This window comes from Adiantum capillus-veneris, chromosome 17, assembly GCF_014529385.1.
Source record: "Adiantum capillus-veneris isolate H3 chromosome 17, ASM1452938v2, whole genome shotgun sequence".
NCBI lineage: Eukaryota > Viridiplantae > Streptophyta > Polypodiopsida > Polypodiales > Pteridaceae > Adiantum > Adiantum capillus-veneris.
The window spans coordinates 77,952,751-77,979,668 of record NC_140947.1 but is presented as its reverse complement, the minus strand read 5'-3'; the positions used below and the strand labels follow the sequence as shown (position 1 = coordinate 77,979,668).

Here is a 26,918-nt window from a genome sequence, read left to right as displayed (position 1 = left end):
GTCTTGCACAAGGGTCCACGTTTGCAACTTCTACCAAATACTTTACCAGTGCATCTATTTCTAAAACGGATATGAAGAATTATGGGTAGCTCAGCAAGTAAGTCATGTCGGGTCTATGTAAAGAATGTATTCAAAAATGCGCCCGCAATTGTGGTGGTTTACAGTAGTACTTTCATCATCTATTTCTATGCGATGTAATGGATGTCCGCTGCATTTGCCCTTCCTGCTAGCCATTCTCATATTATATGGTTTTGTTGCTTCATCATGTATCCTGATATTTCTGTGTCAACAATGAATTTGGACAATGCATTGCAATAGTGTACAAGAGTGACTTTTGCTAGTGTCATGACTCCTTATATGGCTGATTCTTTCAGGTCGAAGCGCAGAGTTGGCCAATCCATAATCTTACAATAAATTCAAGCTAAACTTGGCTATGTATTTTTACCTCTATGGATAGTGGGAGTCCAGCACTTAAGACATTACCTTTCACATTAAATGTCAAGTTTTGAAAGTCTTACATTGTCCTTTTACGCCTCTGCATTCTGCATCTTTACGTTAGGCAGCATTGTCACTTGCAACTAAAGAATATACAACGTCGTCTGCAGATTTCAACATAGATTTCAACATTGGTATAGATGGGCGACGAACCTGCTAATTTGGTTTCATTCATGTCTGCAATAACTGTTGATTTTTTTTGCAAACATGGCATCTTTCATCTTGAGTTCATCCGCATCAGGATATTTTACATGAAGCTCAGTAGTCTTTTTTTCCCCTTGTGCTATCAGCCTTAGGCTACTCTATAGTATATAAATTATCAGCATTCCAAATTTGCTCCAAGTTTTAAAACAGCAATTTGCACCGTTCATATGTAAACAAGTGAAAGAGTCACGGTGGATTTCTTAAAGAAAAAAGAAAGTTATAAAGTCATTTGGTAAAGGCAAGAACAACGCTGAAATATGTGAGGAAATAGTTCAAAATCTTACAAATTTTAAATTTATGCGAGTATTTCTAGTTCGCTTCTTTGTGCGGCTGATGGTTGCTTAATAAAAGCTACTTCCTCGAATACCGACTAGAATGAATTTTTAAAATTGCAAGAAATGTGAAATAACAATGTGTATCTATAGAAGTTTCTAGCATTATGCATGGTAAAGCTTCATTCTAAAACAAAGAATACATGAAAAGTCAAGACATGTCGGGATGTGAAATAAAAGGTGAAATAAAAAGATGCATTTACTATTTCAAAATTTGAATAACATTTAAGGTAAGTCTCAATCATCATTGAAAGTAGGCCTAACCCAACTCTTATCTAAAGCTTCTTATAACATTTAAGGTAAGTCTCAATCATCATTGAAAACATTGAAAGTATGCCTAACCAAACTCTCCTCTAAGGTGTCTTTTAGAAAGCCAAAAATATATGAAAGAACTCTATTTTTGTAATCAAACTCTCCTCTAAGGCTTCTTATAGAAAGCCAAAAATATATGAAAGAACTCTATTTTTGTAATGTCTTGCTAGCCCAGGTATTAGCCTTCAAGTTTGTTGACCTTGTTACATTGATCACCTTACTATGGACTGTGTACAGGGCATTTTGATAGGTCACTCATTGTTCCAATATTATGTGCCTCATAGTGGCAACAAATCATGTTTTGGATAATTATCAAGTGGATGGCTCTTTCAGTAGAAGGCGAAGCTGCCAAGTTGGGTGTAGTAATTATGATGGTTGTGGCACACCAAGAAATACTCTAGAACAGCAACAATGTGGCTCAGTAGGCCCAATTATATATATGCATGGGATATCATAATAAAATCAACAAAATTGTTGAACATCTCCAGAACGTGCTCTTTTGTAAGCATCAAAGAAAATCTCAGTATCGAGCATGCTGCCGGTGAATTTTCATTACCCTTGTCCCGAGGGTAAGCCTTTGCAAAGACATTTGTGGCAAGACTTTGCAATGGATTTGTGCACACGTTTGAAGAAACTGAGATTAGCTGCCAAAAAATTTTATCAACTGCACTCTGAACATGATAGCCTGTACCATGCAATGTTTGGGAACAGTTTGCTTCAGCTTAGCCTTGGGTACGTTAAAAAATCGAGATTCGCTGATTCAAAGCCGTGGTAAAGGGAAGAAAAACCATTAAATTACATCGTAGAGAGTTGAAATTTTGAAAGTTTTAAAAGGAAGAAACCCAGCCGCTTAGGCAAAAAGACTTTACCAAACAGACCTACGGTATGCCATAACTTGCTCATGTGTCAACTAAGATTTTGTCCACGAGGCACTATTAACTTTACTATCTAGCCAACACATGAACTATTTTGTAGTCTTCAGCTTGAAACTACAACCTGATGAGAAAGAATATGAATATGCCCATCAACAGTGCATTCATTACTTTGCAACACTGGTAATGCACGGTACAAGCATTGGCAAATTTGCAGATGCCTCACATTAATAGCATTGGCAAGCTGTCAAATGCTCACAATGCTCTACAGCCAGAAAAGACCCTCTCTGAAAAGGCATGCTTCCATTGGGCCTTTAAAAAGCGGATGAATGCAAACAGTCCTTACCACTAGAAACAAGGTTAAGAACTCACAATGGCCCACATATGCAGATGAGATAGCATGTGTGAGACCCACTACTCCATGGCCTTTTTTATAGATATAGAAAACAAATGTCTTAACTCTTTTAGATATAGAACACAACTGTCGTAACTCTTTTTTGGGGTGGGCTACATGTACATAAGACGATCTAGTTAGGTAATGCCCCTATGATGAGAAATAGGAAGAAAAAAGGTTTGCCATCAATAACTTGCCGAGGCAATAATCTACGAGCTTTGTTCAACAATCGCAAGAGTTCCATGCTTTACTATGACCTTATGCAGGCCAATAACACCAATTCTTCGAAGCTGAATAATGCTGCTCTCTGGAAATTAGACTCGACAGTAAAAGGAATGCCTTTTTTAATGTAACAAGGCACTTAACAATCCAAATACAGCAGGTGGTTGGAGAGATTGTGAAAGGAAAAAAGACACATAAATAGCGATAGCCAAATGCTTGAATCTGACACCATTGGGAGTTTAATGTTCATTTCACAACTATATATTACATACAAAACTTGCACTGATCCACTTATTGCGGACACTACTTTACCAACAAACCTTTGGCAGTCCTTGCCATACGAAAAGTACATAGCGCAGGTGGCATCCTTTTAGAAAAAGATTGGATGTGTATGCTGCATAAAATAAAAGCAAAGCAAAAAAACCCAGTATCCATCAGGTAAAGAACAACATCCGCCCTTTTCCCTATTTGGTCAAACACAAAACCTCTTTGATCCATGCGTTGCCACTTAAAGTATCTGTACACTCCACTAAGATCAGTAGCAGTTATGTCATGCTGCTTTGTCCTTTAAAAGTTTCCTACCTTTAACGGAACACAACTGACAAAATTACTCATCGCAAAATTTTACATGCAAAATTTCTTAGGGTTCAGGTTAATTTGACCTGTTCTCTTGGGTTCACAACAATATCTCTTGTGAATACATTGGTGATGGCAAAAAGAAGTAACACAAACACTACTTGCGCACTCATGATGCCAAAATGGCTAATGCTCTGCCCTATCTCCAACCAGCTTCCTGTGTTGCGGACCTAAACGAGCAATGAAGAAATGTGTAAGATAAACAGCAGATTAATTTAAAGCCAGAGGTTCTTATATGCAACACAACATAGAAGACGGAAAGCCTTACAAGAAAGAAAAAATGGATCGTCATGACATCTGAGAAAAGCATAACAATGAAGTAGCAGCCTAGCCTTGGAAGCTTTAGAAGCTTCATAACCGCACTGAATGCACAGCTGCAATTAATATGATCATGTTACCTTCTTTTATCAAAACAATAGTTTCACCCTTTTAAATACCGAACCACGAACGTGATTCTTTTCCACAAAGGGAATGAAGCTTACGTGACAAGAATGAATGGTATCAGCAACTTCCACAGCAAAAGTGCTGCCATGATAAATGGCTGTAACAAACATAATCATCCCACCTGTTAGATTCTTTTTAGTAGAGACTTAATAACAAAAATACAATTTGGATAAGTTAAGTGAGTACACTGAATATCGTCAAAAATCTATACACAGAGGAAATTTCGAAGCTTGCAAGGCTTGCCACATTTCCAGTCCCGAAAAAAGCAACGTTGATAAGTACAATCTGCAGCGTGCATTACGATAACTTGTGTGAAACACACTGCTAAATTTGGAGTCCATGAAAATTGAGTATAGATTTATGAAAACATGGGACATGCTGTAACAGGCTTGGACACTCCAAGCGAGAAATCAATAGCAACATATGTGAGAAACTGCAACAGTAGAGAGAGAAGAGGAGAGTCGACACGAAGTGGCAGAATTCTGCTTCCAAATGCACTCGCCCAAAAGTTTGGCGCCCTTTTCAGTACTTCTTTCTTTATTGCTTCACAAATGTACAATTGCCAAGAGGGCTCTTGCTCCGCTTCCACAACTTGAATGCCAGAGTGAGGCCCCCAAGGCTGTATTTGAAGGCCCTTGGCCTCAAAAGCATACAACGCGAAAAGCTTCTCTCCCAAAAGCTGCAAGGACCAAAAGCATGCGCCAGGTCCCAGTTCCGTGTTTTGTGGGCTGTCCGTACGGGTGCCGCATCAGCACGCTTATGCAATTTCCACTGGGTTGGGCTTTGTGTCCGGCATTTACTAATGGCCCTAGGGGAGGCCATTAATCCTATAAGGCCCCGTGTCCTCAAGTTGTGACATATGCTCAAAGATTCTTAAATTCCTATGTTTTTGTTTTGAGTGGTTTCTGTTTGTGGCATCCTCTCTATGTTTTTCATGCTCGTCTGCCTATCATGGATGCTTTGGCTAACCCTTGATCACCTATCATAGTGATAAACGGATCGCCTTGTTGTGACTTTAGGAGCAATACACTCTTCTATTAGGCTGTCATAGCTTTGCTCCTGTTCAGACACACAGATGTAGACTGGGCTGGTAGTATATCTGATCAACATTCTAGCAGCATGTTTATGTCTTCGTTTGGGAGTGTTGTTCTCACGTGAAGTAGCAAGAAGCGACCCACTGTACAAGAGTGCTTCCATGCAGCACTGTCAGGTGCTACATCGACTGTCAGGTGCTACATCGAGACTTGGGGAACAGGCTCAGAGATCGGTTGTCCAACCTGAGCAGAATACAATTGGCATATAACCCTATGTGTCATGTTGGCCCAAATCACACTGAGGCACAATATCACTTGATGAGGGAGAGAGTATAGGTTGGCAATATCGACCTCGTGTTGGTGAGGACAGATGAGCTCACATTCAAATTCGAAGAAGAGTTTCAACTTGCAGCAATTGCAAGCAATACTAGGAGTGCGTGAGGTGGCATTGTGCTTGAGGGGGAGTATATCAAGTTCAATACATGGTAGCTGTAGAAGACTTCTCACCTTGATTTTTACCAGCACAAAGCACAAGGATCTTCACCCATGATACTACAGTTGGATCTCACTGACATCTATCTTGACTAAGCAGCTGGGCTCATTACATTAACTAGTGGGTTTTCATTGAACATTGTCCGTAGTTTCAAATACGTTGTACTCTGCCTTACATTACATGGACCTTGGGTAGCTACCTCGACACTCTTACCATTGTGGGAAATGATTGTAGGCGAGAATTTGGATCCAACAGTTTCAGTTCAAGTATTTTCGATGCGTCACATTTAACTGGAGCATCGTGAACATATATGTTTTTCAAGTACTCCTAGTTTAGCCCACAATCAAATAGCCTACTCGTTCGGATGAGTAAAATTTGACGACAGGAGAAGCAAGCTTGCATACTGCCCTTCAAATGGCAATTAGGACATTGCCTACAGCTGTGGACAACAATAATTGTAGCATTTGCAAAAAGGTGAATATTGTACCTATTAACATGTCAAAGGCAGCAGATTTTTCTGATGCAAAACATACTTCTTGCACAAGGTCCAATTCTAAAATGGGATTCAAAAGATGTATTTTTCTTATTTCATAAGTACTTGCACAAGGTTCGATTGTAAAAGAGTAGAGTACTTACGAAGCAAAGAGCAACAGTCATGTCAGCAAGTCTCAACGCTCTAGTCCCTTTGGAAGCAGTGAATGATATAAGATCAGCACCCATGAAGCTCAAGGGGACATCACTATGGTTCATAGATACAGGAGAATATATAAGAGCAGCCTCGACCAGAATCCATGACATAAGCACTAGACCCAAAGCACTATAGAAAAGTGCTTCATATCTGCATTGTGCAAAATAAGCACCCTTTAAATTAAATCTAACTCTTTCCACTGCATCGCAGAAACTTTTACTTTAAGGACAAAAGCAATATCCAATGGTGCACCAGGTAATAGCATTCTTACCCTATTGAAAGAAGTAAAAATGGTGGTGCAAAACCCAAGAAGATGGAAGTAAGCCTTCCTAGAATCTCTGGTGATGAAAACGCTGGTAAAATAATGGATATTCCTGTTGCACGTGATTCTCTTCCATGTTATACAAGGTCAGAGAAAGTGACTGATACACACTCAAACATGTAATCAAGCAAAAGGAATTTGACTCTGGTCTCTCTTACATAAGCACAAACACAGCTAATGAAATCCTTAGTTTACAGCATTTGACAAAGCCCTTTGTATCATGTCTTCTTGTACTCACAGCATTCTTCTTCATATCTTCACAAATACTCTCACTTAGACACTACATACATTAGAATTTGCACTGTCTGCCCATGCACAAATCACCCATGTTCCAGATTTTCAGCATACTAATAAGTTTTCTTCATATATGGGTCTTAATTTTTTGTTTTAAATATCTGCTGAAAAATCGACAGCTAACCATGGTACAGAGCAAGAAGGGTTACTTGTTCTTACAAACAACAAAATATCAGGAAGATTACAAAAGTTATTTTGGGCAACCCCCTATAATTTCATAGTCCGGTAATGACCAATCAAATTGAATCACTGAAGCTAACACCTTTGCAGCACGGGCTTTCTAGAAGTGTCTCCAAAAAATACTTCTTGTAACCTAACGGTGTGTGCACCTCACTTTTCAATAAGTGGGCTCTCACATCCCTGGGAGGACATCAACTAATTAAGACAAAGCCCTTTCAAAACAAAATTACACAAAATAACATACCGGCAAGAAACCAGTTTATAAACTGAATCGGTAATGGCAGACCCCTTTTCTGAGCCCGAATGAAAGTAGAAATCCAAACCATGCCTATTGACATGGTGACAAGAAGTGCCTGCCAAACAATAGCACCTCCTCAGATATGCTTACAGTCAATCTGCTAGAATAAATAATCACAAAGAATTATATGGCAACATGGAGAACCCCACCTGAATATAGAAGATTTTACTGGATTTTCTAGACTTGTAAAACGGACCACACACAATGGACCGCAAAGCTTGATCGACTGGAAGAGATTGGTCTAACCATCGACTCCAAAATGCAAGAACTAGCACCACAGCACCACTTCCTACACTGGAGCAAAAAACAAGCACCAAAATGAGATTGGAAAGCAAATGGCAGTTCACATAGCCCTGAAAATGACGACGACAAAAAACAGATCCTTAAGTTCGTGCTTAAACCTTTGTTCTCACTATTCATTGCCAAAAAGGCAAACAGCTAGGTGAAAAACGCAAGCGATGCATTAGATTAGCATTGTTTACAGACGTGGGCAATGGACAAAGTCAGTGCAGTCTGAATGCTGTGTGGACAAAGTCAGTGTGGTCTGCGGTTGTTAGTGTGAACATCGCCCATGCTCTATAGACATTTTGCACACTACTTGCAGCACTATAATAGTATACCATTACCCTCCAAGCAACCATACATTGATCAACTAAAGCTTACTGCATTATAACCCTTCATAGCCTCCACATCAGAGCTTTTCTAAATCGCCATCTAAACCTACATTCAGAGCATGCAGGTGGACAGCACCATCATGCTATACCTTGCGATCTCTCTCCTCTTAATTCGTTTACATAGTTTCAAAGCAATGAAGTGTTCATGATGATGAATGTTGTACAAGATTTTCCCATCATACTTTTTGCATTTAATGTCACGTGCACATCTAACCCTATGTGCATGTGAACAAGCTAACTCCTACTTCTAGGGTTTAGGACAGCCTAGGAAGTATTCTGGCACCCTTGTGATCCTGTACGTAGGACATGCATGTCTAGGCACTTTAGAGTAGTTGCATACCCTCTGATCGCACATGAGCACCACCAGTGTCTGCAAGGTGTAGGCACTAGGGAGTGTTTGTTACTAAATGGACTATTTTCTTGTTTTTATGAGTAATTTCTTTTTATTGAAATTATAAATGTGTGCACTTGAACCGTAAGGTTAGGAACTACGAATCTACTGGAATTATTAAAAGCCATAAGGAACGGACAACTCTGATGTGTCATATGATGGGTGACATTAAGCATCGCAAAGGGGTTGTACCATTGGTTCGGTAGGACAGACCGGGAAACGGATATTCCTGATGCGTCACGTGATGGTGACGGGAGCATCCGAAAGGGAATATTTCTTTGGTCTCGCACCAAATCCGAACTCTAAAAAGGAATACGCGTAAAGACGCAAGCACAAGAATAAAGATGGGTTCTGAGAAGCTTTTTCTAGAAAGCGGAATATTTTTAAGTGTTTTCCAAGAAAAGTAGATGCTTTCCCGCGAGGAATCTGTGTTTGCATTACATCTGTAACTGAGAACTGCATCCGGGATGCCTGAAATGTGACTGTATAGCATCAATTTTCAGCTCACTCGGTTTTATTGAGTTTTTGTCTAGATCCACATTTTTGTTAAAAAAGTGACCGACCGCCGAGATAAAATAAAAAGCAAGGTTTAATAAAAATCCATCGCCAGCTCCTTATGGCTGAAAATAAAACATCATGCTATCTCTTTCTCTCCCTCCCCTCGCTCCCAAATTGGTGCCAACACTTCTCTATTCTTGTGCTCCCTTGCCAGCTAGTATGGCCAGCCTTTCGCCAACTATTCCTACCACAGCACCAATAAAAGCAGCCACCGATTTCTTTTCTCTCTCATTTGGCCAGCGCTAGCAGCTGAGTAATCGGTCCTTGGGAATCTTCAAGCGAACGAAGCCCACGTACGAAGGTTGTTTTCTTGTACTCGGAGCGACAGGTATGGATTGTAAATTCGCAATACGCATTGTTGTTTCGTGTTTGTGCTTTTGCAGGTACTCCATCACGAAGAAGGAGCAAAGAGGCCTCGGCCTATGCTCAGGGACTCCGAGAACGGAATTGGGAACAGTCTATAGGGCTTCACGCTCTAGGAACAGACAGAAACAGAATTGAGAGCTCGACGCTCGGGAATTTTCCGGAAGGGAAGGAATTGACCATTGAGTCTTATGATCTAGAACGGATGGTTCACTCCAATTCTTGTGCTTGTAAAAAGATTCTTCCTAATAAAGATTCTTTTTAAGGGGGGAGACCAGCCCATCTTCTCGTTCCAAATACTGTGTCGATCTTCTCCCTCATCTCTTTTGAGTTGAAAGTTCATTTTAATTTCGGCTTGTTGATTATTCGTGTGCGCTCACTTTCGTGACAATTGTATCAGAGCTCGAATTCCTCTCTTTCTCTGCAAAGGAGAACGATTCCAGCAAGGAACAGGAAGAACCATGACAAGCCACGGAAGAACCGTTGACGACGAACTTCAACAAGTAGGAGATCAACTCGCGGAATTGCAGCAGCTTATGTAGCTGCTGGCTGTCGAAAAGGTTTTGGACGGAATCAAGAAGCCGCAAGGAACAGATTCTAATGGGCGTCAGGAAATTCCTATCAATGGTAGCAACCCGCAAGAGGAGGATGCAAAAAGAAGTACGGAAGCGCACAAGGGATCGCCGGATCGGGACAAACAACCTTCCAAGAGCAAGGGCCAAGAGAAAGAACTTTCTCTGCTCAACAAAAGCAAGGATGTCTCTATCTCTTCTCCATCATACTCTCCTACCTATACTACGACATCTACTTCTCATACAGTATATAAATATTCTCCTAAGAAGAAAACTCCTACTACTTTCCTATGTAATACTAAAAAAAAGCCCAAGTTCAAGAAGGATAACCTCAAGCGTCACCGCAAGATGCAGGTTTTCCAATCCGGTGACAAGGATGTCAAGTTTGATAGTTACACAGGATGGAGAGACATCTCCGAGGCACTGTCTTTCATCAGACAGTTTAAGTTGCTTTTGCCAACGGAACCTTCACCGAAAAATCCAAGTTGCATCATGTTGGGATGTATCTTAACGAGATAGCAAGCAATTGGTGATTAGCGAAGATTCTAGAAGATACACAAGCCAAAACATGGACCGATTAGAAACTGAATTTTATGAACAATTCCTTGCTCCCGACTTCGAGAAGGACATTCGGAAGGAATGGGACTAGCTCGCCTAGAAGGAACATGAGAAAGTCATGGCTTATGTTGACAAGTATTGGTCGAAACTGCTAAAGGTTACACCTCTCATGAAGATTTCCGATGAGGAAAGATGAGAAAGTTCGAAGCTGGCCTCCAACCACAGCTTCGAAAGAGCGTAAAGGTGTATCCTCATAATACCCTTCAGAGGATAATGGAGTCAACAATCATTGTTGAGGACCTACACTCTAACTACAGAACAGATACTCCAACACGAGCAAACCATCTGTAACAGACTTGGACACTCCAAGTCAAGAATCAACCACGACAGCACCAAATAACCACTTCAAACAATTCACAGATCACAATAGATTGCCTGGTGGCGTTCCGTGCCTAGAGATATTGGCCCCAAAGACTGGCGCCCCTTTCGGTATTTCTTTTTATATTAATCAGTTCAAAGTACAAGGGAGTGACTCGGGGTTCTCTCTCAGACTCTGCGTCCAAATGCTCTGAGAAGTGAAGGCCCAAACCACTTATTTAAATGTTTACAAGGGATGCCAAAAGCAGAGCCCCAAAAGCTTCAAATCAAAAGCAACTGCTCTCTCTCTCACAGAGAGTCAAAACTTGAAAGCAAAAGCATTCTCTCTCTCTCTTTCTCATTGCGTAGGGAAAAAGCAAGATTTTGCGTCGCTCAAAACCAAAAAAAAAATCCCCGCCTCCGTGATTTCCGGAAATTAGGGTTTCCGGTAGAAATTAGGGTTTCTACTGTCCGTAGCCACGTCATCACTTTGTGACATACCCCCCTCTTGAAAGCATTGTAATCGACCGCGATTACGCCTGCAAAACCGACAAAAGCCATAAACCGTCTTAGCATACACTGACTGTTAGTACCTACGTACTAGGAACACATATCTAGCACCGACTGTTAGCACATGCACTCAAAAGAAGTCAAGAACAAATCAGTATCATTATCAGGAATTCCATTTCATAAAGTCATATAGCAGAATACTGTCAGCTCTCAGTATCCGTGAAGCTCAAAGAGACATCAGTGACTTTAGTATCAAAATCAAGGCATCTGTTGACAAAGGAGCGCAGTAACTCCCCTCTTGTGCATCCCAGTGCACCAAATCTTCGGCCAAGCTGAATTTCTGGGTTCCGTTTGGAGTAGACTATGCTAAACCAAAACATCGAGGTAAAGTTTCACGATCCGAGGAGTATCTGCTAGGTCCTCCTCCTCCATCCACTTCGCATCAAATGCAGGAAAGTTCTTGAACTTAACCAAGAACCGCCTTCGGACATTACCTTTCTTCGTATCCGTATGTGCCAAAATCTGTTCAGGAACAAGGATCTCCTCATTTTCTTCCACTTCGGGTTGCTCATCAAGCTCCCCATCATCAGGCACATCACCTTTAAAAGGTTTCAAGAGACTCACATGGAATGCATTGTGAATCCTCCAAGTATCTGGCAGTTTCAATTGAAAGGAGACATCATTTATCTTTTCAGTGATCTGGAAAGGTACGCATACTAAGCTTTGGAAAAAGCCTCTCCTTTCCCTTTTTCTTTCTTAGGCGTGCCTTCTCAAAACGTAAAAGCACCCAATCATCCTCCTTCAATTTCAAGTCGCGACGGTGGCGATCCGCTGCCTTTTTCTGTCGTTCTTGAGACTTCTGCAAAGTTTCGCAAACCTTGGCAAAAGCTATATCCAAATCTCGCGAATATTCATCCGCTTCAAATATCTAATCTTTTGTGCTCAGGAAGGATGGAACCTTCGCAGCACTGTCAACAATCTCAAATGGCATCTTCCCCGTCGAAGAGTGTTTGGCGTGATCACGTGGCAAACTCTACGGACAATCCCGGATTTTGCGCTGACAGGCTGTACGGATTTTCGAAAATTGCACAGACAGCTTTTGGGCGCCAGCTTTTGGACCAATTGCTTTTGAGTTTGGATCTTTTCATGTAATTGCTTTTCATAGGCAAAGGGCCTTTAAATATGTGAAGAGGACTCATTCTCTGGCACTCTTCCACGTGAAGGTGCAAAGCGCGAGTACCGGCATTGTACTGAGTTCAAGTAATATAAAGAAATATCGAAACGGGCGCCAAGGTTTGGGGCCAGTGCGAAATCCATCACTCCCCGTCTCGTGTCGTGCATCTCTTTCTGTTAAGTTGTTATTTGAAGTGCTTAAAGTTGCTCAATCTGTTCTATTCCGTTGACACGTGTTGTCCGTTCCGTGACAGTAAAAGGCACACCGCCTTTACCCCAACAATGGCTAAGTGAATGTGAATTGAATGAGATTCTAGCACATCAAGATGTCTATTTGGATGATAATTGAATACTAATCTGAAAGCATCAAGAGTTCTGAGACAATGAGATGGATGCACAGTGATCTAGGTGCATCAATAGTTCTGGAAGGAATGAGATGGCTAGATAAAATGATTGAAACACGGTGTTTAGTGTAAATCAATGTAATCTAAGTGTGTGATTTCGTGAATTGCACGCTATGTAGATATACTGTCTTGTGGGGATAGTCATGGGCATGGTTTGCTTGATTGAAATGTGAAAAGAAAGGACGTCGATATGATAGTAAGAAAATTTAGTAGATCAAGACATCCTGAAAAGATAGGCACGGTCATGACTTGCATCTAAGACCCTCAACAGAAATGTGATTGATGAGTGACTGATGTCTTTGTAAAAGTGTTGGATTGGTGGAGTCTGGTGTATAGGTACATAGAGTTAGTGTCTACTGAAGAAAGCTTCTGTCCTTTGGCTGTTTTGCAAGCATAATCGAGGGCAATTACAATTCTTTCAAGAGGTGGGAATGTCACAAAGTGATGACGTGGCGTGCCCAACTAGACGAGGGATGGCCGCGTGGACAAGAGGAGCTGGAACCCGAAGAACTAAACCCAAAAAGTGTGGCCAAGGGGCCTAAACTACAGGGGTTAGGCTTTTAAAATAAACCTAACCCTACCCAACTCATGGAGCACCGACCGAGGGGCCTAAAACCCAAATATCAATAGCTTGAACGTTGGGGCTGATTCCTGTAAATTGCACTGATTGATGGCATGGTAGCGGATTTGCGCTGGTTGTTTGAGGCAGCTTTTCCTGCGAGTTTTTGGTAGCAGATGCTTTTGAGGCTCTTCTTATGGGCATCCCTTGTAATATTAAAAGAATCCTGAAGTCTGCCACACCTGGTCAACTATGCCCACCATAAAACTTATGGCTTACTTCGGCCCCTCCTAATACCTAAAGTACGCTGAGAAGTATACCCATGGATTTTTCGTAGATCTTCCCAAAACTCACAATGGTAATGATCCAATTTGGACAGTTGTAAGAGATTCAGTAAAAAAGTATCTTCCATTCCAGTAAGGAAAACCAAAGTGTATCATAAGCCTCATGGGAGGCCAATGACAATCATCAATAATCGTGATCCTTGTATGACATGATCCTTTTAGCGAGCACCCTCAAATAGCTGGACAGAGCGAAACAGTCAACTACTTTTCTGCTGCCATTTTGGCACACTAGTATAGAATCTGTCCATCAAGATGTCGACTCCTTTTATGTCACAGCATGCAAGAAGCATCACACTTGCATTGGCAGGCCACATTTATGCATTTTAGCCCTCATGCAATGTATCCTACTTGCAGAGAAGTCTAAAAAGTTGGGTGCTTTTGGCAATGTGAAAGGTCCTTTAAAACATTAACAACTACTAGCTTTGAGTGCTAGTATTCATATGACCAAAGTCCTGACAACAAGGTCCTGGCAATGAAAAAACATGATGCAAAAGGATGTTCAAAATTTAAGTCCCCTCTCCATTTTCTTAATGCAGCTGTCCTTGACCCACTTCCTCTGAAACAAACATAGCAGACTAAAACCAAGTTAAAAAACGACTTACACAAAAAGGATGTCATCTGAAATCTGCACGGGCATAAGGGTGAAGCCTGAAAGAAACCAACAAGATGCCCATACAAATGCTGGAATCATAGACAAGCCTTGGATGTTGCAGGAAACCACCACTGCACCAACAACTCCTCCAGCAATAAAGACTCCTGTATAAACCTCCCTCTTGAAAAAGCTGAGGACCTAACCAATTCAGAGAAAAGAACAATTAGATAACCTACCTAAATAGAAAGCTTATAGCAATCATTCACATGACAAATACTGACATGAATGTTCTCAAACATGAAGAAAACAAATATCATAATATTTCTCCAATTTCAGAACTCACAGTAGACTTAAAAGGGCACATAAAGTTGGTATTGATGATAGAGACATACCAGTACTTCTAGCAACAATATAGTTACAGTCAATGCCAAAGCAACCCTCAGGAAAAAGTTAATTCTTGCTGAGCGCACCGTTTTCCAAATAATGCAAAGAAAGTTTGCGTCACTTAAAATTTCAGTCCAGAAAAGCATTGCAAGGGCAAGATACAGGTGATATAGAATCGGAGCATGCTCGACCATGAGAATTATTGACCAAACTCCCATTGTTGCCGCTCCAAAAGTCCGTACCTGGTCAATCATGTCAAAGCCATCACACTTGAGAAGAAATTGAAAGTTCAGTGCAGATAAAATCACAGTAAATAAAATGCATGGTCAATGCAATTATTGTGCAAAATCAAATACAATGGGCCTCTGACTGTGATCGTGTCCATGACTAACAAATTACAGTTGATGATGGTACCTCACAATAAAAGGTAACAAGCAATTAAGGATCACACTAACTAATCCCTAATGGAAAAGCTCTTTATAGCACTAGAGATGTAGGCTACAACTGGCAAGTCATAGGTGAGATCTGTGCTCAGCAGGTGGAGACATCAGGGCTACCTTGAGAGGGAGAGACCACTGGGTATTCATGCATTAATCCTCCAATGGAGGGCAATTATGGCTCAAATCTGCTAATGGGATGGCACCACGTGCCAACTAAAAGAACAGACTTTAACAGACATTTCGCACATCAAACCACAAAACTACAGAGAGAGAGACTTCACAGAAGACAGAGAGTGGCGTACTTCCACCCCCAAAGTGCACTGGCTGGCGCCCCTTTAAGTATTTCTTTATATTGCTTCAACCCTGTACAACTCCCATGGCTCTGCTCTGCATCTCCCGCGGGTAGAATGCCAGAGTGAGAGCCTATAGGTCTTATTTAAAGGCCCTTGGCCTACCAAAAGCAGTCATGTCCTAAAAGCATCTGCTAAGCGCCCATAGGGCTGTCCGTACACTCCTGCCACATCATCATAACCATCGCAAAACGCGGAGCGTCCGTACACCTGCCACATCATCAGCCCCTCCACGCGATTTGCGTGTGTGAATGGTGTTTTGCTTTATCTTATGCCTCTATGCCCCTCAGCAAAGGTTCATTGGGGGTTAAGATTTTTAATCCTAACCCATCTTTAAATTTGGCCACCCGGCAACAATTTGTAAGTTGGTAAATCCTTCTTCTTCTTCTCTTTTTGCTAGGGTTTAGGCCCCTCGGCCGGAATTTGCAAGTTGGTCAAGGTTAGGCTCAAGGAGTCCTAACCCTCAGTGGCTTGATACATCAGCAGTTTGTGACATCCCCCCTTCTTGAAGAAGAGCAATCGTTGCGATTATATTTGCAAAACAACTCAAGTTAGATCAAAATATCCAATGGTCATTCCGAGGGTCACTCACTTTTCTCATTTCATATTGGAGCTCTTGATATTCTAACCTAACAAACTTAGCCATCACACCCAGACAGCGTTGATCTTTAAAAGGGTGTCTTGATGCCCTAAGTTACATACCCACACAATCTCACCCAATTAGGAATATTCAATGGTTGACACATCACCATGCAACACAAATGCTTACATATGCATGTTACAGAACATAGAAACATAGAGTCACCGATCAAAACTCCTCCCACAATTAATCAAGAAGGTCCGGGCCATAAAATATTCAATGACTCCCTCACTCCTTCCGCGAATAACCTAAAAAGATACGGGCCATGAGATATAGAGGCCGCTCCCTAGACCGCAACCAATTTTCTCTTCAATACTCCTCCCGGGAAACCCAACCCATGAGTAGAGCACAACTTTTCAATCACAATTTCCTCTTGAATACTCCTCCCAAGAAAGCCCGAGCCATGAGTATCAAAAGGTTTTTCAATAAGATTGAAACCAGCATTAAAACCAGAATCAAGCAATCTCAAATCAACACCAAAACAAGTTCAAAAAAAGATAAAATCCATTTCAAACAAATTCCAAACAATATTTTCAAACACATGGTTCTACTTGTTGCAACATAGTAGATAAACCTTATTCCTCGCTCCTAAAACTTGTTATTTAAACAAAAATAACAAGAGCTTCCAAAAATTAATTTAAATACCATGAATTTTTTTGCAAAAACCCTAATTTGTTGCAAAAAACCCTAATTTTGTCAAAACTGTCGTAATCAAAATCCGCTTGCGTCAAGGCGTAGGGCTCGTCAAGAGGATCAACTTTGACTTTTGTTGCATATCCAAATCCTCAACTGCTAAAGAGATTTTTAGAGACCTCTGCAAAACAAAAAAACATCAAAAAGGATGGTTTTGGTGCTTTTTAGGGCAAAAACGAACTACTACTCCTTCATCTCCTCCTCCTCTTGCTAGTTCTTCTTCATCCAACCCCATAACTTCCAGGCTTATGTAGGTCCAGTTTTCTCTCGAGAAAAGGGGAAAAAAATTTGTAGATTCTAGAAGCACCATCTTGCTCTGTCTCTTCTTGGAAGACACGGTATGCTTTCAAAAAAGCACAAGACTGAAGCTCTAAAACCACTGTAACGGGACGGCAAGATGACGTTTTTGGATTCCACGGAGTATCTGCAATTTCTCCTTGACAAGCTTCCCAACATTCTTTCAAAGCACCCTCAGCAAAAATCTCCAAATTCTACAGAGCTTTTAACAGTACTTGAATTACATGTTGCCGCCTCTATTGCCTCAGGTTGTTCCCCCCGGCACCGAAAAGCACAAGGGCTTCAAATTGACAATCTACCTACCTAATCTTCGATTCCGATCGGGGGAGTTTTCAGGAATATGGTTCAATCACCTAATGTCTACCCAATGCAACCGCCTCCTCCGCCACCGTTGCCACCACCACCTGAGTCCGTACACTTTCCCCTATTATTATCCGCATCCAAGGGTTGCACCAAATCAACCAAAAGATTTTCAAGGATGGGAGAACTACGGTAAAATTTTTCACTTTTACAAGAGTGAAAGATAGGAAGAAAGCCTTGCAGTTCCTACAACAGTTTGACGACATCTATGCCTTGGGGAGTACACAAAAGAATCAAAGATTGTGGGATTTCTCAAAGGTAATGCTATGCAATGGTGTTGTTCAATTGCTACCCAGCCGCATGCTCCAAGGACTTGGCAAGCTTCAAGAATATTTTTGCACGAAGCTACATGACCTCCTTGTTTGAGGTACATATTCTGTCAGAATGGGGCAACTTGAAAATGCTTGCCACGGAAACCATGGAAGACTACAACCAAAGGTTCCTTGATGTTTACCTTCCGATGTCCTTCAACCCGATTCCAAGTATCTACTACGCAAGATCTCATGGACCATGCTGTGGTTGTTTACAAACTTGTGAAAGGAAAATTGGAATTTGTTACGGAAGCGCAATCGTCCAAAACTCAGAATCCTTGACCACAACGAATCACTCCTCGGGATTCTCGGGACAACGACTCAAGTGACCAGACCTCGCTTGACTCAACGCCAACGAGACTCTCTCTCTCTCTCTCTCTCTCTCTCTCTCTCTCTCTCTCTCTCTCTCTCTCTCTCTCTCTCTCTCTCTAGCATTCTATCGCCTTGGGAAACAAAGCAGAGCCACAGAGTTGTACCCTGATGAAGCAATATAAAGAAATACCTAAAGGGGCGCCATCATTTGGGGTCATTGCAGTCTAGAAGTGGAACACCGCCACTCAATGTCTCGCGTGGATTCTCTCTTTCATTCTGTTCAGTTGTTTTAAAGTGATAAACATCTGTTCCAATCTGTCCTTTCAGTTGACACATGGTGCCCAATGCCCATCCCATTACACCTCATATCTACCTGTCTCCAATCTTAAAAGTATGTGAGGGGATACGAACTTGTTCGATGGCATCCTTGATACCAAGTGAAAGGTGTCTCCCCACGTATGTTGGGTGCATCTAGCAAATAGCTCTCTAGCGATAAAGAGGGCGCCCTTGGGGGGGCGGAGGGGAGGGTGTTGGGACCCATTTGGTGTTAAATCTTCTTCTCTCTCTTCACTCAGAAACCTTCACTCGCACTATCTTTCTTCTCTCTCTAGTCTTTGTATATCTCTCTCATGAACTAAAATGAACTCTCTCATGACGTGAAAGGAACTTTAAGTACGCATTGAGCACTCATCCTGAGTTATCACCATAAATCACTTCTACGGCACATTACACTCTCATGATGTCGAGTGCAGGCAATAGTTGAGGCCATAGTTTTTTAGGGGTCGCATCCAGTTGCCTGTCCGTACTGCATTATGCATTGGGGTTCAGATGGAGTGCAACAGGACCTTCCGCCATTAAAAAATTGAGGCCCCATTTTGTAAACCTGTAATTTTTCGCCAGGCACACTCTCGTCTCTCCTAATATCCAATATGCAAAGAGAAACCATGACGCAAAGGAGCCCCCCCCTCTCTTGCCTACCTTCCGCGCCGCAACTTGCGACTTCGGAGACTCCCCCGCAAGGCCTTCACCGTGAAGCCATTGCTCCAAGGCACTCTTCCACCGCGCTTTAGGTCTACCAAGGTGAGCCTCCAAGTTTGAAACATTGTAAGCTCTCTGTGCGCGCACGCACGAGAGCGCATTGTGTGTGTATGCACTGTGCAATGTGTACAATGTAGAGATCAAGAATCATGAATGTGTGACGTGTGGCATGATTCCTTGCAAATAGGCCAAGTCAAGCGCCCAGAGTGGAAATATGTGCATCAAGTGAAGGCCCTCCCAAAAGGGCAATGGACTTGCAAATATACTTTTTGTGGGCATTCTTGGGATGGAGGTCTCTTGCACATTCGTTGCCATATATTGGGCATTTCTGGTCATGGTGTGGGAGGCCCATGCAATGACGTGCCAAAGGATGTTGTAGAGATTGTCATGAGATTGCATGCACATTGCACATGCAAGGCCCGATGGACAAGACAGAGGTGCTTTTGTAGATGTGTTAGTGCAAGATTTGAGAGGAGATGCCTCGCAAGCTCAAGGAGGTGCTTCAGTGAGCACGCATGCTGAGGAAAGGGCTGATGTAAGTGGCTCTTCCAAGTCAAATGTGGGGTCCTCATGCAAGAAGAGGAAGGCTGCACGAGGGGGTTTGGCATGTGCATTTGGCTTGGCACGTAAGCAAGCAAACCAAGCTTGCGCAGGTTTTTTTATGCTAAGGACATTCTTGGGTGTGTCTACCTACCACACAAAGAGCCCTTGTGTGTCCACTTGCTATGCATGTACTGCCACCTCACCAAGTCAGCAAGCTGCGCAACCTCTTCAAGTAAAGCCTGCTTAATCAACATTGAACAATTTGTGAGAAAATCAACCGGTGAGTTTTTATTCCAAGATGACTCCTTTTGTAGCTTAGAACGAGTCTCTTGACACTTATCGTCGTACCAACTATTTTGTGGAACAACTCTTCAACGGTTTGGTGGCAGCTTTAGTGTATGCGAAAGCATTTGTGGTCAAATAATGTAGTACCGATGTCAGTAAACTCGTTTAGCGGGCTGGTGAGGTCTAGCGTGACTGAACCATCATAGATTCGAGAAATTTGACGCAGTAAAGTGATACTTAAGGTAGCAAGTGCCAGGTGAGGATAGTGTTTGTATCTGACGCTCACCTGTACAGTAAAGCATAAGTATGCATGATCCGCTGCTACACCAATCGGACAGTCAGAAATAATAAAGGTATGTACATTGGGTGTCTGACGCTTAAAATACAAGCATGCATGATCTGCTGCCACGCCAATCAGACGGTCAGAGATAGTGAATGTATGTACATCAGGTATTAGAGTCGGAGATTCCATCACTTGCAACTACCTGACCTTAGCCATGCGGCAGCCCATATAAATAAGCAGTCCATGCACACTTCCCAAAGCCAAAATATTTTTATGTTGTCCATATCCAGCAATGGCCTTTGTATAGATATCTCATTCGCAGCTACCTCTCCATGCATAGGATCCTCCATACCATGCATAGCTGACTGCATATTACCCATGCGAGCAATGAAATCCCTGACAAGTAAAGTATCTCCCATGTTGGAAAAGCGAATTTGGTGGCATTTATGATGACTCACCCTACGATGCATACACAGAGTAAGCAAAGCAAAATAGCCTAACGTGATGTAAAATGTCTCACAGTCTTTCTAAGCAAGCGCGCCTCTAACCATATCGTGAAGCTCATCTATGAATACTACAGCCACCCCTCCTGAACCTCTAGTGCTACCTCGTGTAGGCGATTCAAAATGGTAAACTGACTTCCAAGTATTGCAGGGGTGCCCATCGCCTCCTTCGATCTGACAAGGTGAAATTCGGTCAACAAAATGTTACTTTTAAAAAGATTTCACAGAACAGCACAAATCTGATCTCACACTTGATTCGAGTTGATCCTTCATAAATCCAAATTCAACTCTAATGGAAGGGGGAGGGGGACCACAGTCTAGCTGCTGTCATTTTAACTGCCAGATTTGCTTACTGAAACATTCCAGCGATATCAATGGGAGAGAGGACAATGTTTCATCACAAAGGTGGACAAATTAGACCTTACAGATGATTTACCCAGGAAAAAAACTCGCATATGCTTTGCATGAAAAGAAGTAAAGACAATTTTTGGAGAGACACTCACTGATTTATTTCTATTCGGAGCTGCCTTGGATTTGCTTACTGTGTTGAATGGATGAGACACAAAAGAGGTATAGTTCCTCACAACATACAAAAGTACATAAACCATCCATCCTAAGTAGCCCATTGTCACCGTGCCCATCAAAAAAAGCCAGTCATAAGTTTGGAAATAATGCAATCCTGCAAGAGAGAGGCCAATAAGTTCTTGTGCTGACCGTAGAGCAGCCTCGTACTGTTTATATTCAATCAGCTCCCTTATTTCCTTCAAGACCTTCTCGTATCCCATGAGAGGCATAAATGGTTTGAAATTGAGTGATGTGGCATGTTTTAGACCTGCATCAAAGCCAAAATGATGCATAGTCAAAGTAACCCAGTCCAGCAGCCTAACAAAAGTGCATGAAAAAGAGAGTAGCAAGTGAGTACGAGATTTTTGCAGAAATTGATTTAGAATCTGCTTTGCATTGGCAAAAACAGCTTCAGCCACATCCACCTGAACCCACAAAACAAAAAGACAATTTGAATTGGCTGTAGCTTTTTTTTATGTCATAGAAGAGGCCATAAAAGCATCTGAAGCCCACACTTAAACGAGTGTTGAAGCATTCAAGCATCCAAAATACAGTTGCAACTTATGGTCCCACATACAACAAAAACAACTACACAGCACTCACACATTGCAAACATAGGTGAACAGTATCGTGAAAGAAAGAGACCTTATGAATTTGAACTGACTGCAAATGTAGAAACGACACCTTCATATGCATGCATGAGTTCCCTTTTGTAAACAGAAGCCCTTATCAAACCAATTATATAACAAAAAGTGATGCAAGCACCAAATCAAAACAAGTGAAACACGTGGATAGTGTGAGCGCATGGATAGTGTGAGCGCATTCATAGTACCAGTGTTAAGGAAGATATGATGGCCATCTCACACCAACTAATTTGTATCAAGCATCTTTTCAACACGAAAATGTAGTATCAAACTGCTCCTTATGGTGTATGCCCCCTCTTTAAGTTGAAATCGTCATGAGGATCTTCCATTGCTTTGCTCCAAAATATCTATTATAGCCTAGACAGAATAATTATAAAATAAAGCTATTGCTCTTCTGTCACAAGCTTTAGCTTAGAAAATCTGCTGGATCCTTGAAGCTGGTACCATGGAAGATTGTGATGCTTTTTACAGTCACCCAATATTTTGGGGCCACCTCCACAAAGGTACTCCAACCAACCATCATCCATATGACAATAGCTGAGTTTGAATAGAATGGTGGACACTTGAATTGCCTAAAGGTTGGGAAAGGAGGAGGTGAAGAGGAGAGGGGAAAAGCCAATAAAACTAGAAACTAATTACGAAACAAGACGCAAAAAGTAAGTTCCAAGGAGAAAGCTCCAACCAGCTGGATATTTACCAGCAAGCAAACATGAGCAGAAAAGCATTAAGTGTATTTCTGGTTTTATTATGCAGGTAAGGGCCCTGGGACCACTTTTTGGGCTGCCTTAAATAAATCGGCAGGGCACTGTCACCATAATCATTCTTCACACCATTTTGCTTTACCTTCACAGTTATCTAGGGAGGACGTAAGCAGCTATATTGCAGCACTCCATCAGGAAGTTTCTTTCAACATTCATTAGGATCTCCTCTGGCTTCATATAACCAATTCATAGGAAGGCACTGCAATGTGCCACATGTTGATCCCAGACTGTACATTTGGGACTACTTGTACTTATACAAAAACAAATTGCGCCTTAGCCTTTTGAAGATACTTCAAACCATTTTCTTTCTTCTCTATTTCTTTGGATCTCTTGTAGCAAAGACAACAACGGTAAAGAGAAGAAGACCAATGTGAAACTGCAATATGTACACTCACTTATCCACTCAGACGCACCTTCTATCTCATAAAAAAGAGTGTGTTTAAAACCAAAAGACCACAGAACTCTTCATATAATAAACAATAAAGTGCACACGTACCTCATTGAGGTCCAAGTATGCAACTGGAAGTGATCCCACAGAATTCATTGGGCAGGGAAGTCCCAAAAGAGTGGACTGCACACAATGGTTCCAAGTTACATAACATACAGCTTCCAAAACTTTTAAGAGGAAAAACAGAAAGTTCATGTCACTAGGAATGCTTTCATGGAGGTTGCAAAAAGAATTATTATGTATGTGGTAAGGAGAGTACTCAGATCAAGAGCCCATCACCATAAGAGGTGCGATATCACCCTGATTGACATCAACCCGTTCCAGATCTCCTAGTCCCCAACTAGGAGGTGTAGTTGGATGATGTTCATGCTGGTCCACAAATTTAGCCTCATCATCACCATAATCCTCTGGGCTTGCTGGGCTTGGCTTCCGCACACCTGCTCCCCAAACCACCAGGGGTGTCTCTGTATTTGCAGGATGACCATCTCCATGACTGCCTGGATCCAACAAATAAGCAAATGCACAAGCAAATCTACGTTTAAATCTCAACCACAAAAAACCACTGGCGAGAATCAACCAAATTTTACGTAATATGAACATGTACAACAGAGAAACCCATAAGCATGGACATTACGAGCAATCAAGCCACAAAACATGCCCCTTGCATAAACAATTTGTGTGCCAATAGTTACATGTACAAGAATAGTCACCTTTCTCACTCATTCCATGATCAGCCGTAAATACATAACCAGTACGATGGTCTGGAAACATTTTCTCTACCAACTCAACCGTCGTTTTAACTCCAGCATCCACAACCTCCACATTGTTGAGGTAAATAGTCGAAAATGGTCGATGTGCATGGCCATTAGTGTCACAACCAAGAAGGTGCAGGAAAATCACTAGTTGATCCCCATCCAAAAGTTTGTGTAAGTCCGGGTCTGTCTTAGACTGGTTTAAGAGCTGCCTTGTTCGTTCAAAAGACCACTCATCCAAAAAGGATGCATCTGCATGAAAAATCAAACAAAATGAAAAGTGACCATACAAGTGTTACATTCTCCATGGTTATAACTGCCCATTTGAGTCCCATGTACATCAACAGTTGCTGAAATATATTCTTGAACCTGTTGCAAAATCTTCATAATCATGAGGATATGCTTTCCAGTGACTGTTCGCCAGCTCCCCACAAAACATCGGTACAATATCTGGACTGCCAAATGCAAATGTGTGCCTGCTTCTGTTGAAGACAGAATCAAATTCAACAGGGTTTGCTTTCCAGCCTGCAGTAAAAGCCACATTTCAGGGCACGTATAGCAATAATCCTTCTAGCTCCAACATGGTGCTATTTGTCCACTGATCTGTAATGGTGCTCTTCAGTCAGTTGCAAAATTGTCAAGTACAAAGAAAAAGTACCAAAGAGAAAATCCAGAGAGTAGAACGCACCTAGCAAAAGTATAATCACAAGAAAAGGGCTACCAATCAGGCATTCAGAGTCACTACTATCATGTCACATGGGATATGAGAAGGCATCTATGTTTTTTGACTCGCAATAGACCATATGGCAACAACAGATTGGACAGAACTTTGGAATGCCAGTACAAGTACTGTGTAAGTAAGAAGTGTCATCTTGGTCCATTACTTCTGTAAATTCCTTCAAAACCCATCACTCTGTGATACATACTTAAATCCTTGACTCATAGAGAGCGAGAGTTTTCAGGACAGCAATAGGAGTAACTGTGATTGCATAGCAAAAACTCAAAGCGCTTGAGTTCTGACAACGCAGTACCTGACAGCATCAACTTCGCAAACCTTCAATAACTAATATGAACCAGCAATCCTCTTGGTTCAGCAAGTCGTCTCAAGAGTAAAATTCCAATTTTTTTCAAGAAAGAAAGTTGTGGATAGCCTAAACATCCAGTTTGAGTCTTAACATGAAAATAGCATATGCGTAACAGACTCATGACGCAACTACCCAGTAAAACTTCAGACTTTTACAAGACGCACTAAACATTCAGTTTAAATCACATTATAAAAATAGCATACTCGTGACAAGACTACAGACTTACTAGTCTACTTAATCCAGCATGCACAAAAACAATATCTTCCTAGAGTTTCTCCTCACCCTTTGTCACTGCACTTGGATCCTCATAAAAGCCAGCAATTATTGCAACGTGTCCAGGGCGAGACTCAGTAGGAGGGCGAGCATGAGACACCCCCCATCGCCCTTTATTCCGAATGACACTCCTCAAATACGGAGCCCTGTATCGCCCACTCGCATCCATTTCAAAAAATTTATCTGCTCGCAATCCGTCAGCTACAAACAAGATAACAGAACGTGTTTTGAGAAATTGCTTAGTTGATTATTAAAAAGAACAAAGCCATAGAAACAAAATAATGCAGATGAATAGGGCTAACCCTTTGTTTATATCAACAGCTCAGAAAGAACCTTGAAGATAAAACATATGAAGATCGAGCATCAGCACTACTAAAGAGAACATTTGCTCTTAGCTTATTACTAAGGCAATGCACACGTAAAATGATATTTGATGACTTCTGAACCACACAACAGAGCAAACACAAACGTCAGCAATTCATTTGAGAGTAAGGCATGTATGTATCAATGGTAGCAGACCAACAACAGAGCAAACGTTCATTTGAGAGTAAGGCATGTATGAATCAATGATAGCTGACTGAAACCCTTACGTGACGTATCCTCAATCCCCATAAATCAGCAATTTCAACCTGCCACGATATCAACAAATCAATACTAAGCCCCTATAATTGAAATATCCGGAATCTCCATGTATGCCCTTGGATCTGCGTCTTTTAATTGGGAGAGAGGAGATATGTGTCCACATACTTCGGAGGTAATCTCCTAGGTTTTCCTGTCTAGATCTTGTGAGTGACGGTTTCAATTGACTATGCCCGGTCTTCTGAGGATTTTCCCAGATTTTACCCATTGTGCCACTTGTTGGCCTTTTTATTGGGCAAAGACGATAGTCACTAAACAGTCACATCACATTCACATCATTATCCGCGGCAAGATTTCAAGATGAGTGTCACGTGCAAATCTAACCCTATGTGCATGTGCATTGTGGACAAGCTATCCCAGTTGTAGGGTTCAAGTTAGCCTAGGAAGTGTTCTGGCACCCTTGTGAGCCTATACGCAGGTCATGCATGTCCAGGCACTTAGAGTAGGTGCATACCTCTGATTGCACAACCCAATAGCACCCAGCATTTGCATTTTCAAGACAGTACTCCCAAATTTCCATGACATTTTGGGGCAGTCAGGGCAGATATTATATAATTATTTACTTAATTATTTAATGCCAATTTGCAGGCTGTAGGGGAGCATGCTCGACCCAGCTTGGTTTTCATATATAAGGAGGAGAGAGGGCGCCCATTTCAAGCAGAAGAGGCAGCAGCAAAAGTTATCCAACTTGAAGTGTCTCGACTCAGCAGTACCAACAGAGCCTCAAGCACTTGGCGTTTTGCATTTTGCAAATCTGCCCATCGTTTTCAGTTCTCCAGCACCTGGCGTTTTTTGCCAATTCTAAATCCACCTAGCGTTTTCAGTCTTCAGCATCGCCACCAACAGATCAGGTTAGCGTTTCCAGATTTCAGCCCTTTGCACTTGCAGTTTCAACCCTTAGCCTCGCAGACCTCATCTCCCGCAACAGATCCTCATCATCCCATTAGGTCAGCCAGCGTTTTCCAATTCAGCCCACAGATTTCAAATTTCAGCATCAGCATTTTCAGCGCACCGTCGTCGAGTTATCGACATCGCTTT

The 26,918-nt window shown here is 41.8% G+C and overlaps 2 protein-coding genes across 3 annotated transcripts in view; one reads left to right on the top strand and one right to left on the bottom strand.

Moving 5' to 3' along the window:
- LOC147437531 (uncharacterized) overlaps nucleotides 1-1,974 on the top strand; it is a 3,252-nt gene extending 1,278 nt beyond the window's left edge. The window contains exons 1-2 of one of the 2 annotated variants that reach the window (XM_086487050.1): nucleotides 1-97; nucleotides 1,581-1,974. The exon at nucleotides 1-97 is cut by the window's left edge and continues 1,278 nt beyond it. In XM_086487050.1, the coding sequence (XP_086343176.1) occupies nucleotides 1-89 (89 nt within the window). In that variant the 3' untranslated portion in view covers nucleotides 90-97; nucleotides 1,581-1,974. Of the gene's footprint in view, nucleotides 98-374; nucleotides 529-1,580 lie in introns of those variants that run through there. The other variant, XM_086487049.1, reaches the window with a different exon arrangement.
- A 1,292-nt stretch (nucleotides 1,975-3,266) lies between these two features.
- Nucleotides 3,267-26,918, bottom strand: part of LOC147437530 (sulfatase and phosphatidylinositolglycan class N domain-containing protein) — a 60,797-nt gene continuing 37,145 nt past the window's right edge. Inside the window, exons 2-18 of the mRNA XM_086487048.1 lie at nucleotides 25,251-25,442; nucleotides 24,253-24,408; nucleotides 23,842-24,135; nucleotides 23,411-23,628; nucleotides 23,180-23,254; nucleotides 21,637-21,703; nucleotides 21,218-21,546; nucleotides 14,668-14,901; nucleotides 14,286-14,473; nucleotides 7,370-7,514; nucleotides 7,167-7,275; nucleotides 6,398-6,500; nucleotides 6,075-6,276; nucleotides 4,098-4,196; nucleotides 3,950-4,008; nucleotides 3,736-3,841; nucleotides 3,267-3,637 (exon numbers count right to left, since the gene is read on the bottom strand). Of these exons, the coding sequence (XP_086343174.1) occupies nucleotides 3,479-3,637; nucleotides 3,736-3,841; nucleotides 3,950-4,008; nucleotides 4,098-4,196; nucleotides 6,075-6,276; nucleotides 6,398-6,500; nucleotides 7,167-7,275; nucleotides 7,370-7,514; nucleotides 14,286-14,473; nucleotides 14,668-14,901; nucleotides 21,218-21,546; nucleotides 21,637-21,703; nucleotides 23,180-23,254; nucleotides 23,411-23,628; nucleotides 23,842-24,135; nucleotides 24,253-24,408; nucleotides 25,251-25,442 (2,735 nt within the window). The 3' untranslated portion in view covers nucleotides 3,267-3,478. The remainder of the gene's footprint in view (nucleotides 3,638-3,735; nucleotides 3,842-3,949; nucleotides 4,009-4,097; nucleotides 4,197-6,074; nucleotides 6,277-6,397; nucleotides 6,501-7,166; nucleotides 7,276-7,369; nucleotides 7,515-14,285; nucleotides 14,474-14,667; nucleotides 14,902-21,217; nucleotides 21,547-21,636; nucleotides 21,704-23,179; nucleotides 23,255-23,410; nucleotides 23,629-23,841; nucleotides 24,136-24,252; nucleotides 24,409-25,250; nucleotides 25,443-26,918) is intronic.